The sequence below is a fragment of the Oratosquilla oratoria genome, unplaced genomic scaffold (genome assembly GCF_046742065.1).
Source record: "Oratosquilla oratoria isolate Oo_2021 unplaced genomic scaffold, ASM4674206v1 SCAFFOLD57, whole genome shotgun sequence".
Lineage (NCBI taxonomy): Eukaryota > Metazoa > Arthropoda > Malacostraca > Stomatopoda > Squillidae > Oratosquilla > Oratosquilla oratoria.
In genome coordinates this window covers 974505-988987 of record NW_027467721.1, presented here as the reverse complement: position 1 = coordinate 988987, position 14483 = coordinate 974505, and the positions used below count along the sequence as shown (strand labels likewise).

At 38.2% G+C, this 14483-nt stretch overlaps 1 protein-coding gene across 1 annotated transcript in view; it reads left to right on the top strand.

Annotated features, from left to right (window-relative positions):
- The window catches only part of LOC143023750 (inosine-5'-monophosphate dehydrogenase 1-like), a 155049-nt gene extending 141984 nt beyond the window's left edge, over positions 1–13065 (top strand). The window contains exons 7-8 of the mRNA XM_076182355.1: positions 10101–10148; positions 10641–13065. Coding sequence (XP_076038470.1) covers positions 10101–10148; positions 10641–10746 — 154 coding nt within the window. The 3' untranslated portion in view covers positions 10747–13065. The remainder of the gene's footprint in view (positions 1–10100; positions 10149–10640) is intronic.
- The last annotated feature ends 1418 nt before the right edge of the window (positions 13066–14483 follow it).

Genomic DNA, 14483 nt, shown 5'->3' with positions numbered 1-14483 from the left:
GAGTAGTAGAGCTTGTATTAGGATTAGAAATGGAGAGAGTGAATGGAGAGTGAATGGTGGGACTTCGTCAGGGGTGTGTTGTGTCGCCCTGGCTGTTCAATCTTTACAGGGATGGGGTGGTGCAAGAGGTGAATGAAAGGGTAGTGGGTCAGGGGTTGGAGATGATTAAAGAAAACGTAGAAAAGTGGGAGGTGAGCCAGCTGTTGTTTGCTAATGACACTGCACTTGTAGCAGGATCAGAGGAGGGATTGAGGAAGTTAGTGACAGTTCGAGAAGGTGTGTGAAAGAAGGAACCTGAAGATAAATGTGGGCAAAAGTAAGGTGATGACATGTACAAGGGGAGAGAGTGACAGTAGGCTGGAAGTGAGCATTAAGGGTGAGAAACTGGAGGAAGTGAATAGTTTCAGATACTTGGGTGCGAATGTGACAGGAAAGGGAGTGGGGGTGAAGGTAGAAATTAGATTGAGAGAAGCGAGTAAATGCTTTGGTGGATTAAAAAGTGTAATGAGAAATAGACATCTGGGAATGGATGCTAAGAGGAGGTTATATGAAGGAGTGATTGTGCCAACAGCAATATACAGGGCAGAAACATGGAACATGAGCGAGAAAGAGAGGAGGAGTTTGAATGTGTTTGAGATGAAATGTCTGAGAAGTATGATAGGGGTTACTAGACTAGATAGTGAGAAATGAGGAGGTTAGGAGAAGAGGGGTGGAAAGGGAGCTGGGAGATAGGGTTGATGAAAGAGTATTAGGATGGTTTAGACACATGGAAAGAATGAGTGAAGAAAGATTAGTAAAAGAAGTGTGGAAGGCGAAGGTGGAAGGAATGAATATGAGGGAGCGTCCTAGGATGAGATGGATGGATGGGGTGAAAGGGGCTTTACAAAAGAGAGGAATGTCTGTTGAGGAAGGACGGGAGAGGACAGAAGATAGGGGTGAATGGAGAAGGGTTGTGTGTAGATGAGGCTGTGTTGCATAAGGGGGAGTGGGTGGGGGATGGGGGGGTGAGGCAGTATGTATGAGAAAAAATTTGACGCAGCCCGAAGGGATTTCTCCCCGTCTTCTCCTTTCCTGCATGAGGGGAAGGAGAGGGGGGGGGGTCGCCGGATTTATGAAGCGGCCTTGCTGTGTCTTGTGACACTGCTTCTCTTCTGACTCGGGGCAGTGGACAGGATGCAGGGATGACCCGTCATCCAGGAGGTGCCAAGATAGGAAGGAGGGTGGAGGGGAGTGGAATATATGGGAAATGAAATGGGAGTGATTTCTATGCCTTTTTCTTTTTGGCTACCCCCCATGTAAGGGGAAAAAGGCCTTTGGTATATGTGTGTATGATTTCAGGAATAAATGAATTGAATGACTATTTGTCAATAGAGAAACCTGACATAATTGAAATTGTGGAGACAAAACTGAAAGGTCCTATACAATCAAGTATGGTGGGAGAAGGTTTTACCTTTGGTCAAAAAATAGGATGGACAAACGGGGGAGGAGTCATGCTATTGACTAGAAAGGACCTAAATGTAATAAAGGCAACAGAAGGAAAAGACAATTTGGAATTAATCACAAAGTTGAAAATAACAGTATGAAAAGTAGAAAGACTAGATTTGATATTCTCCTCTGAACCTGAAAATGTGGAAGAAATAAACTATAAAACACCAATTGGAAAGAGTGACCACATACTAATAGAGATTGAGCTTAAGGAACAAAATGTGAGAAGGAATGAGAAACAGAGAAGGAAGATTAATGTACAACAAAACTGACATTGTAAAACTTAGGAAAAAAAAAAATTCAGAATGCTTGTTTTGAAAAACTTGCAAATGATGAAACAAAGGTGGAAGAGAAATAGAATTTTTTTAAAGAAATGTATAAGGAGGGAACAGATAAACATGTGCCTAAGCAGAAACAGAAAAGGGAGCACATAAAGTGCTGGTATAATAAAAAGTGTAGCGATGCTAAAGATGGAGGAGACAGCTTGGAAAAGATGGAAAAGACAAAAAAGTGACTAAATGGCAAACATGCATCAAAACTGAGAAATGAATACGTAGACATACGCAAAGAGGAAAAAAATATGAAAAAGATATAATAGCAAAATGAAAGATCAACCTAAACTATTTTACAGATATGTAAATAAGCTAACATGAAATATTGAAACTGTGTGAAAGAAATAAAGAATACACAGAAGATGTAGAAATGGCTGAAGTAATGACCAGACCTTATAAGTCTGTCTTTACAATTGAAAGCTCACAAATGTGGGATGATGGTCACCAAGAAGGATCCCCAAAAATGAAAGAAATAATGGTAACAGAAAAAAAATACATCATATACCAAAGGCTTTTTTCCCCTTTACATGGGGGATAACCAAAAAAGAAAAAGGCATAGAAACCACTCCCACCCATTCCATCCCCTACATATTCCACTCTCGTCCACCCTCCTCCCTCCCTCTCATCTTGGCACCTCCTGGATGACGGGTCATCCCTGCATCCTGTCCACTGCCCTGGGTCAGAAACAGTGTCGCAAGACACAGCACATCCACAGCAAGGCTGCTTCATTAATTCGGCAACCCTCCCTCTCTGTCCTCTCATGCACAAAAGGAGAAGACGGGGAGAAATCCCTTCGAGCTGCGTCAAATTATTTCTCATACTTTCTCACCCCTCATCCCCCACCCACTCCCCCTAATGCATCACAGCATCATCCATACACAACCCTTCTCCATTTACCCCTATCTTCTGTCCTCTCCCATCCTTCCTCCACAGTCATTCCTCTCTTTTGTAATGCCCCAATTACCCCATCTATCCATCTCATCCTAGGATGCCCCTCATATTCACTCCTTCCACCTCTGCCTTCTACACTTCGTTTACTAATCTTTCTTCACTCATTCTTTCCATGTGTCCAAACCATCCCAATAGTCTTTCATCAACCCTATCTTCCAACTCCCTTTCCACCCCTGTTCTCCTCCTCGCCTCATTTCTCACCCTATCCAACCTAGTAACCCCTATCATACTTCTCAGACACCTCATCTCAAACACATTCAAACTCCTTCTCTCTTCCTCTCTTATGTTCCATGTTCTGCCCTGTACAATGCAGTCAGCACAATCACTCCTTCATATAACCTCCTCATAGCATCCATTCCCAGATGTCTATTTCTCATTACACTTTTTAATCCACCAAGGCATTTACTCGCTTCTCTCAATCTACACTCTACCTGCACCCTCACTCCTCCCTTTCCTACCACCTTCGCACCCAAGTATCTAAAACTATTCACTTCCTCCAGTCTATCATAATGCTCACTTCCAGCCTACTGTCACTCTCTCCCCTTGTACATGTCATCACCTTACTTTTGCCCACATTTATCTTCAGGTTCCTTCTTTCACACTCCTCAAACTCTGTCATTAACTTCCTCAATCCCTCCTCTGATCCTGCTATAAGTGCAGTGTCATCAGCAAACAACAACTGGCTCACCTCTCACTTTTCTCCATTTTCTTTAACCATCTCCAACCCCTGACCCACCACCCTTTCATTCACCTCTCGCACCACCCCATCCATGTATAGATTGAATAGCCAGGGCAACTTAACACATCCCTGACGAAGTCCCACCTTTACCTTAAACCATTCACTCTCTTCATTTCAAATCCTAACACAAGCTCTACTACTGTCGTAAAAACTCTTGACTGCTCTTAACAGCTTTCCTCCTATCCCATATATCTGCTGTATCTCCCAGTGACTTCCTGTCTACCTTGTAAGCCTTTTCCAAATTTAATAAAAGCCCATAAAACGTCCGTACCTTTTCCTATAGCTTTCTCACATATCTGTCTTACCACAAAAATCTGATCTACACATCCCCTACCTTTCCTAAAACCACACTGTTCCTCACCAATTACTCCCTCTGTTCCTCTCCTAATCCTCTCAATCAAGACCCCCCCCCCCATAAGCCTTCCCAACTACACTCAAGCTGATCCCTCTGTAACTACTACACTCGCACTTGTCCCCCTTTTCTTTGTAAAGCAGAACAATGCGGGCACTCCTCCAGTCCTCCAACACTCTACCCTCTCTTCAACAAACATTTAATAACCTCACCAGCCAGTCCACCATAACTGTACCTCCTTTCTTCAGACATTCTGCATGGCATCCATCCAACCCAGGTGCCTTACCTGCTCTCATCATCTTAACAGCTGCTTTCACTTCATCCTTCCCTATTTCTCCTCCATTTTCCTCACTCATCACGGTCATTTTCTTAGTACTTCCCACTGCAACTACCTTTCCCTCCCTATCCTCCTTCACATTTAGCAGCTCCCTAAAATACTCTGCCCACCTTCCTCTCACTACCTTCTCTTCCATTATCATCTCTCCATCTGCACCTTTTACTTTTTCTTCTCTACTTGATTCGCCTCCTTTTACTCTTTTAATTTCTTTCCAAAACATCTTTTTATTACTTTAAAAATTTTCTGTCATACTCTTTCCCCATTTTACATCTGCTCTCCTCTTTGCTCCCTTTATCTTATGCTTAACTTCCCTTCTTTACTTTGTACATCTCATACAATTCCTTCATCCTAATTTGTAGCCAATCTATGAAAGCTTGCTTCTTTTCTACACCCTTCTTTGCTTCCTCATCCCACCACTCACTACCCTTCCTTCTATTTCCTCCCACCCTCCTTGTTCCACACACCATCTTCACCAGCTTCACCTTCATCCACATCAACCTTGAAGAAACCTCCTTCCACTCCACTACACATTTACCAATCTCTTCACTTACTAGTATAGCCACCCCTTCTCTCCCTCCTCCCCTCTTCACTCCCGAGAACCTCCCGACTACACTCCCAAACTCACACTAGCCCCTCCCTTTCTTTTTAGTTTCACTCAAAGCCAGCACATCCACCCAAATTGGGTAAAGTGATAAGTGGAGTTCCCCAAGGCTCAGTGTTGGATCCGATAATGTTTGCTGTTTATATAAACGACATGGATGAAAGAATTGAATGTTACATAAACTTCTTTGCAGATGATGCGAAACTATTGAAGTGAGTAAGTAAAGAAGATTGCAAATCTTTTCAAGAAGATCTGGACAAAGTCTGGGAATGGAGTAAAAGGAATGAAGTGAATTTCAACAATAAGAAATGTAGTATAATGGAATTTGGAAAAAGTAAAAATAGAATATCCAGTCAGTACAAAATTGGAACAAAGGAAGTTAAAAAAGTAAACTCAGAAAGAGACTTAGGAGTAATTATCTCAAACGACATGACACCAGACAAACCTGTAAACAAAATAGTTGGAGAAACCTACCATTTATTAAGATCAATGAAAGTGGCCTTTGACTACATGGATGAGAAAATGGTAAAGAGAATACTAGTTATGCTGATAAGACCAAAATTAGAATATTCAGTGTCACTATGGACACCCAGTACAATAAAAAACAAACTAGAAAGAATTCAAAGAGCATTGACAAAGGTGGCACCAACACTTAGCAAGTTGCCATACAAAGATTGGACAAACTAAACTTATTAACTCTGGAGCAAAGAAGAGAGAGAGGCAATTTGATAACCATCTACAGAATTATGAAAGGGATGGAAATCCTTGATAGGGATGATCTACTTAAATGGGACATAAGAAACACGGTAGTACACAAGAAGAAACCTTAAGGACAGTTACAGAAGAGATTTGAAAAAGAACAGCTTTCCACACAGAGTAATAGATACTGTACATGGAATAAATTGAAAGAGAAAACAACGAGTGTTAAATTAAACATGACTAAGAAAGAACTGGATTCGGAAAGATACAATTGCGGGTCACTATGAGCACTCTTCTCCCGCAAAATACAACTTGGTAAAAACATACACACACACAAACACACACACATATGTCTGATTGATGGCAAAGATTGGAACTCTGGAAAAAATTAATAAGAACAATGAAAGTGACCATATATTGGTTGAACTGGAACTAAATGAGGAAAAATACATGAAAAAAAAAAAACGAACCATATAGAAAGGGAAGATTTTTTTTTTTTTTTTAATATAAAATAAGAGAATTCTTTCAAAAAGTATACCGGGAAAGGATACACAAAGAGGAAACAACAGCAGAAGAGAAATGGACTATTTTGACAAAAATATATAAAGGAGTGGAAAAGTATGTTCCAATACAAAAACAAGAAAAAGGATATGTAAAGTGTTGGTACAACAAAAGATGTAGGGAGTTAAAAGACAAAAGGGATAAAGTTTGGATAGAATGGAAAAAATACTAAAGACCTGAAAAATGGAATATATATACTAACTATAGAAATTAATATTTACAAGTGTGCTGAGAAGAAAGAGAAAATACAAAAAAGATGTCATAGAAAAATGTAAAGATCAACCAAAACAATTTTATAGATTTGTAAACAAACTGAAAAACAAACAAGAATTAGAGACACTACAACAAGGAGGAGTTGAATACAGAGGAAATAGAAATGGCAGAAATTATGAGCAAACATTTTAAATCTGTGTTTACGAGGGAGAACATACAACTTAGATATATCAAGTGGGAGGAGAAAGCTCCCCCTATGAAAGAGATAGAAATAACAAGGAATGAAATAATGAATCACTTGAGTAACCTCGATGTCAGAAAATCGCATGGACCAGATGAAATGGCAAACTGGATTTTGAGAGAATGCAGGAATGAACTAACAAAATACATAGCCTAATAAGCAGTTCAGTGAAAGAAGGAAAAGTTCCAGAAGATTGGAAAAGAGCAAATATAGTACCAATATATAAAGGGGGAAACAAGGAAGACCCTACTAACTATAGACTGGTCTCCCTTACAAGTTCGATAGCTAAAATTTGTGAAAGAATGATCAAAACTAGATGGATAAGCCATCTGGAAAAAAACAACATACTAAATCCAATGCAATTTGGGTTTAGACAAGGACGATCATGCATCACAAACTTAATGTGTTTCTATTCAAGACTAATAGATGTAATACAAGAAAGAGATGGATGGGCAGATTGTGCATTTCTAGACCTAAAAAAAGCTTTTGATAAGGTACCACATAAATTGCTAAATAAATTAGAAAGTGCAGGAGGAATACAGGGCAAATTGCTGAAGTGGATGGAAGACTTCTTGCATGAAAGAAAAATGAGTGGTGATAAGAGACAAACACTCTAATTGGGATGAAGTGATTAGTGGAGTTCCACAAGGAACAGTTCTAGCTCCAATAATGTTTGCTATATTTATTAATGATATGGATAAAGGAATTGAAAGCTATATGAGCTTCTTTGCAGACAATGCAAAATTGTTGAAAAAAGTGAACACTAGAAGATTTTGAGTCACTGCAGAGTAATCTCAATAAAGTATGGGAATGGAGTAATAAGTGGGAGATGGAATTCAATATTAAGAAGTGTAATATAATGGAATTTGGAAGAAGCAAAAAAAGAATAGTGGGATCATATAAATTGGGAGAAGAAGAAATTAATAAAGTAGAAAAAGAGAAGGACCTGGGAGTCATTGTTATGAATAATATATCCCCTGAGAAACATATAAACAAGATTTTTTTGAGAAATTTATAATTTAATAAGAACAAAGTGGCATTTACATACCTGGATGAAGAAATGGTGAAGAAAATACCAGTCACTTTGATAAGACCAAGATTGGAGTATGCAGCAACGACATGTATAACAAAAGTTGAAAGAATACAAAGAGCAGTTACAAAATTGGCACCAACACTCTCGGAACTATCATATGAAGAGAGATTAGCAAAACTTGAGCTACAGACATTAGAGCAAAGAAGAGAGAGATAACTATTTATAGAATCATGAAAGGCATAGAAACTATTGATAGAGAGGATCTAATAAAATGGGATGGTAGAGATACAAGAGGACACGGAAAGAAAATCAAGAGAGTTATAGAAGAGACCTGAAAATGAACCGCTTTCCTCACAGGGTAATAGACATTTGGAACAAGTTAGATGAGAATGTAGTGTGTGCAAAAACAATACACGAATTTAAAAATAGTCTAGATAAAATGAGATATGAAGATGGGACACCACGAGCATGGCTCCCCTTCTCGTAAAATATAACTAGGTAAATACACACACACACACACATAAAGGTAATTAAAAATAGATGGGTTAAACATTTGGAAGAAAAAACTATACTGAATCCAAATCAATTTAGATTCGGACAAGAAAGATCATGTACAACAAACTTGATCTGCTTCTACTTGAGATTAATAGATATAATACAAGAGAGAGATGGTTGGGCAGACTGTGCCTTTCTGGACCTACAAAAGGCATTTCATAAGGTACCACACAAGAAACTAATAAGGAAAATAGTCAATAGATGGCATCAGAGGAAAATTATTGGAATGGATGAAAGACTTCCTGACTGGGAGGAAAATGAGAGTAGTAATTAGAGATAAATTCTCAAATTGGGAAGAAATGGTAAGTGGTGTCCTGCAGGGATCAGTACTGGCCCCGATCATGTTTGCCATATACATAAATGACATGGATGAAGGAGTAGTGTTATATGAATTTCTTTGCAGACTATGCAAAAATACTAAAAGTAAGAAAGGAGGAGGATTGCAACTCGTTACAACAAGACTTGGACAAGATCTGGAAATGGACTCAAAAGTGGGAAATGAAATTCAATATCAAGAAATGTAGTATAATGGAATTTGGAAAAAGTAAAAACAGAATATAGAGAGATTATGAAATTGGTAAAGAAAAGGTAAAAAAAGTAAACTCTGAAAAAGACCTGGGATTGATGATCAGCAAAGACATGACAAACACATTAATACAATAGTCGGAGAAACCTACAATTTATTGAGGTAAAAAAAAGTGGCTTTTGTCTATTTGGATGAGGAAACGATAAAAATTGTTTAACTACACTAATAAGACCAAAACTCGAGTACGCAGTAACAATATGGACACCCAGTACCAAAAAGAATATAAAAAATTAGAATACAAAGAGCAACAACAAAACTGGCACCAACTCTTTCCAAATTGACATATGAACAAAGACTGTCCAAATTAGAATTACCAACTCTGGAACAAAGAAGGCGAAAGAGGAGACCTACTAACTATCTATAGAATTATGAAAGGAATGGAAATTTTAGATAAGAATGATTTATTGAAATGGGACAATGGAAAAACTAGAGGACACAAAAAGAAACTCAAAAGATAATTACAGAATAGATCTGGAAAAAAAAATAGCTTCCCACACAGTGATAGATACCTGGAACAAATTAGACAAAGAAACAGTGTGTGCAAATACTGTTCAAGATTTTAAGAAAAAACTTCATGCTGAAAGATACAAAGATGGGTCACCATGAGCATAGCTCCCTTCCCGCATAATACAACTAGGTAAATATACACACAAGATGTGTATGGGCCTGGAAAACGGAAATGAATGGAGTGAACTGGAGAGAAAAAAAACAAAAAAAAAAATGAGTTGGATAAATGAGGGAAGGGTGCATTGGAAGAATGAGGATTCTGTTAACCAAGATATTGTACCCTACTATGGAAGCTCTGTATCACTGTATTGCCTTCAACCTGAGTGTATGATAAAGACCGGGATGACACTTCATCCACAAGGTGGTAAGATGAGAGGGGTGATGAATGGATTTTGAACGAGTGAAACAGATGTAGGATGGGTGTCTGCTTTAACTTGGTCACTCTCATTAAAAAGGGGGGAAACCCTGTTAGTATGTACATACTTTTTTCTTTGCACCAGTACAGTAAAATACTTTTTAATTTCAAATTGCGTTGTCAGTACGGCTACATTTTTGCATGGTTCAGGACTGTTACAACTGCTTTTACAGTAAATGATGGTGACTTGTGGCTTAGGGATTGTGATGGGAAGGGGAGCTGATATATGGACATAGTATGACCAATATCTCGTAGGTCTTTCCATCTCTTTAGTTGCTTTGAGCACCCCCATAATTCAGAGTGATGGAAGAGAGGTGAAAGAATAAAGTTCTTGTTTGACTTTTAGATTAGTTATACTAAATTTCAAATTGAATATACATATAGTATTGGATTTTTTCATAAGTATTATTCAAATAAAGCTAGAATGGTCCATGTCTGCTTGCCTGTGTTCTTTCCTCCCCGACCACACATTGACATGTGTTTTTGCTTTTAGAACCATGTTGAGCACTGGCAGGGAGGAATCCACTCATCAGGAACACATGTAAGTTTCCAGCAGCTCGGCCATCTCCGTTATTACATTACCAGCCACAATATATTTTTATCCATTCTTGTAGTAAAGGAAAGAGCTTGGGGAGTGCATGGAGTTTCTAAAAGATCATATCTTGCAGTAGAACTAATTTTGTCATTCTCATTTCTGATTTATTCTGTACTACAAATTGTGTTGTTGGATGCTGCTGGTGAAGCTCTGGAGTTAACGAGGACCTACTTTGTGCACCACTGGCTCCCATATCTGCTTTCTATCATGCCTAAACAACATGGCTTCATAGTTGATTTTTACCTACAGGATGGTCCAAGTTCGCCAGAGCTTGCTATAGATTTCATTCAGTTGTTGTGCCTAAAGATGCACAGTATGACTAAAGGAGTGGAGCCTGGCTACCTGTAGGAACAGCCTTTGTAGCCTTCATAGTCACTGCTCCATCCCATGAGCAGAAGTGTGATTGGTAGTGGTCTCAAATGTAAATTCTCTTTTCAGGTCCATGATGTATTCTGGTGAACTCAAGTTTGAAAAGCGAACAGTGTCAGCCCAGCGTGAAGGAACAGTGCACAATCTCCACTCGTATGAAAAGAGACTATTTTAGACCTGCAGGCTATCCCTACCCTAACCCCATACAATTGTGGCTTTTGTTGCACACCTGTCTTCTACTACAGTAAACTTTTCCATGTCTTCTAGTAATGGATTCTCATTAAGTTTCATTTGTGATGATTTTATTGGAATGAATTGAAAATTCTAAAGCACACAGCTGTTGCAAGGCATGAATGAAGTGTTTTGATTAATTCAACTCATTCCAGTTGTTACTTTTTTAATTTTGTAAGATCTGTAACTGATATAACTTTTCAATGTTCATAACATGTAGTAAATTTTGTTTTATATCTTGCAATTGTACTCTTGTCAAAAGATGAAGACCAAGCATACAGTTGTACTCAAGTTTGCTATGACTAGTTCTGCATGCATGATGTGTGAGGTGTGAATGCAGTTGGAATTTCATTGTGCAGAAGTGACAGCACTTGAGCTGTCCTGACCAAAGTATGTTACCCACATGGACTAGAAGAGATACTTTAAGCAACTTCATCTAAAATAAGGTTGTCATAGCATGGTAGTGCATTAAGATACATTGCTCATTTCTGTATAATGTTCATCACCCTTTTCAAGTTGAAGATATTACTATATTTTGCCATAATGTTTTGAAATTGTATAAAAATGTGTATTGTTGAATGGTAATTAAGTAGCAACTTGATGAATGATAATACAAGTTATGTACGCCATAGCAAGAATCCATATTGCACCAATAATTCATTGTACTGATAACAATATTACTATGAACAGCAATTATACTCTATAGATCCATTCTGGAGTGTTTGGAGATAAGTTAATCCATACCATAGGTAGAGTAGATTTTGATTTTTAGATTTTTGTTTAAATCCCTAGTTAGCGTTAGTGCTAGTTTTGGTTTGATAAATGAAAGATGATTGTTTGCAATGGATTAATGTGAACTAAAGATTTTTAAACTTTGTCCTTGTACGTAACCACTTCGGTAAGTTAAATTCTTGTGCACAGCATTGGCTACCATATGAATGATGCATCACACTACTTGCATTATAAAATGTAGTCACTGCTGTATTACACAGAAAACCTAATCAAATCAGTTAACTGAAACCAGGGGTAACTCTATGTACAACTACAAAATATATATAATCAACACGCCAACATTGACATCTCTTGTACCCACTCGCGCCACATGATGCCTGTGTAGGTGTCGTCGTACCAAAGTGGTTAATGAAACACGTTGACAAAATGTGCATCTTTTGCTCTTTAACTTTGCTCCCCGCACTTTCTACTGACTTGTACATGCAGGTCTTTTAGCCAGCATATTTGAAATGGAAAAAACAAATAGGTATTTTTCAGGGAGCTAACCTTATAGAGGGCAGCTAAGGTGCATATTGTAGGAAGTTTAGTGGGAAGACTTGGTTAGGAACATGTATGGTTGAGAACAAGAAATATCTATGTAAAGGATTTTGAAAATATCCAACTTTTTAAAGATAAATAGTTTTGGAAACTTTTAATCAAATCTAAATTTAGAATTTGAAAGGGTTTAATTAACTTCATATATAAATAAGAAAGAATAAAAACATAGCTCTTAAGTGATGCAGAATACAGCTTTTAGTTACACAAAAAAGAGCAACACTGCCCTTGGGAGTGATAGACATAATTTGATTTATCCAAGAAAATGCTCAATAGTTGTGGAAGTGAATTACTTTGGTAATATGAGACTAGTTAGATTTTGCTTATGAATAGTATATAAATTATGATACAAGTGGAGTGTCCTCAGTGTATAGAGTAAGTGACACCTTAGTTTGTGTATACAAGACTAGAAATGTATCTTCACAGTGAAGAAATTTTAAGTATCACATTTCTAATGTGGTGCAAAGAGTCCGAAAGGTAGAATATTGTTGGAAAAAGGGAATTCGGTCACTGACTTGGATTAGGTTGTAGGATATTCATTGTGTATGAACCTGTTGGAGAGAACTATCTGTCCACTTGCTGGTTATTGTCTTCCTGTTTTGTCAGTCTTTTAAGTATTACCTCCAATTAGGATGCTATACATCTTGGTGTCATAAGAACCACAGAGATTTTACTGAAGTTCTAATTTAGATATTTTAAAAGAGTATAACAGTGTGAAAGGTTAAATGTGACATAGTAGCACTCTTTTAGTGACTATTAAGTGATCACCAAATGAATCTTCCTCATGGGTCCAAACGTTCCATAAAACTTTCCCATATAGCTCAGATCTCTGGGTAGTTGAAGTTTAGATGGGTAGCTGAAGAGTTGGTCTCTTTAGCAAGTACCTCTGGTTGGAGCTGCATTGAAAACTGAATAAAGGTCTTTATAAAATTGGAAATTTTAGTTTCTTATTCCTTGAGCTTGACGGTACTCAAGTAATTGTACCATCCATTTGTATCTTGGTTGTAAAAATATGCCACTGTATCAGGAATGTGGGACCAATGATGGTACCTGCATGTGGGGGTTATGCAAGATGGACAGCCAAGCTGTCCATTTTCAAAACCTGTTGATCTCTTCACTTCCATCAGATGTATCCTTGAGGGGCTGATATTTGGTCTCTGGACTGGGCCCAGAATATCTATTAATTAAATCTGTATTTATCACACTTTTTCACCCAAGGGGAGCCAACAATTAGGGACTGCTCTCCTTTTCCTACCACTTGTATTTATTTACATTTTATTGCGGGGTTAAAAGCTGCTCAGTAACATGCAGCTGATACTTCAGAGTCTATATGGGGTGCTCCTATGGATCAGAGCCACAGATTATTTTGTCTGATAGAGGAACTCTTTATTCAAAGAGAAATCATGCTACTTTATTATACTGCATCTGTCCCTCCGTTATGCATGTCCTGTACCACTTCTTTGAATATTCATATCTTTTTTTTGCCAAACCCTAGGTAAGGGAGAACAAATACCGCCACCGAGTGTTCCCACAAGAGCCATAGAAGGTAACAAAAATGGTATAGGGATAGGACTAGGCATCCTACTCTCTGTAGCCTTAAAGGGGACATTACTTAAAAAAAAGAAAGAAAAGACAGCAAAGGCATAACAGGGCCTGGGAGTTTTCCAACCAGAAGACTTTTAATGTATGTAGATCTGGTACAGATGAGAGTAAAAGGGAAGAAATAGGCAGTATGTTTGTGAGAAGAAAGATGTGTTGGCATTGAGTGAAACAAGTTGAAAGGGAGGGCAAGTTTGAGTTTGGGATTGTAGTTGAGAGGGTGTAAGGAGTGAAGAGAGGATGAGGGAGAGAAAAGGTGGCTATACTAGTAAGTGAAGAGATAGATGTGTGGAGGAGTGGAAGGTTCAAAGTTTGTGTGGATGACTGAAACTGGGAAGGGAGATTTGGGAATTTGTAAGTGTATATAGGCCTGGTAGTGAGAAGAGTAGAGAAAAGGGAGTTTTTTTGGATAGATTTAAATGAGTACATAGAGGGTTTTGGGAGAAATGTCAGTGAAATGGTATTGGGAGGTCTTTATGCTAGGGTAGGGGATGAAGCAATTGATAGGTAGGGAAGTGTGGAGTTCCAGTAAAAAATTGTAGTGGAGAGATGATGTGTCTAGAGAGTTGAAGATAGCAAATACAGTGTTTAGGAAGAAAGTTAAGCCTAAGTACACATAAGAGAGGGTGGTAGGGCTTTAATGAACCATATAGTGGTAACCAGAAGAGTAAAAAGAGTTCTGGATGTACATGTTCTTAGGGGAGAGAGTGAGGGAATGTCAGATAATTTTTTGATGGAAGGTAAGTTGAGAGTGGA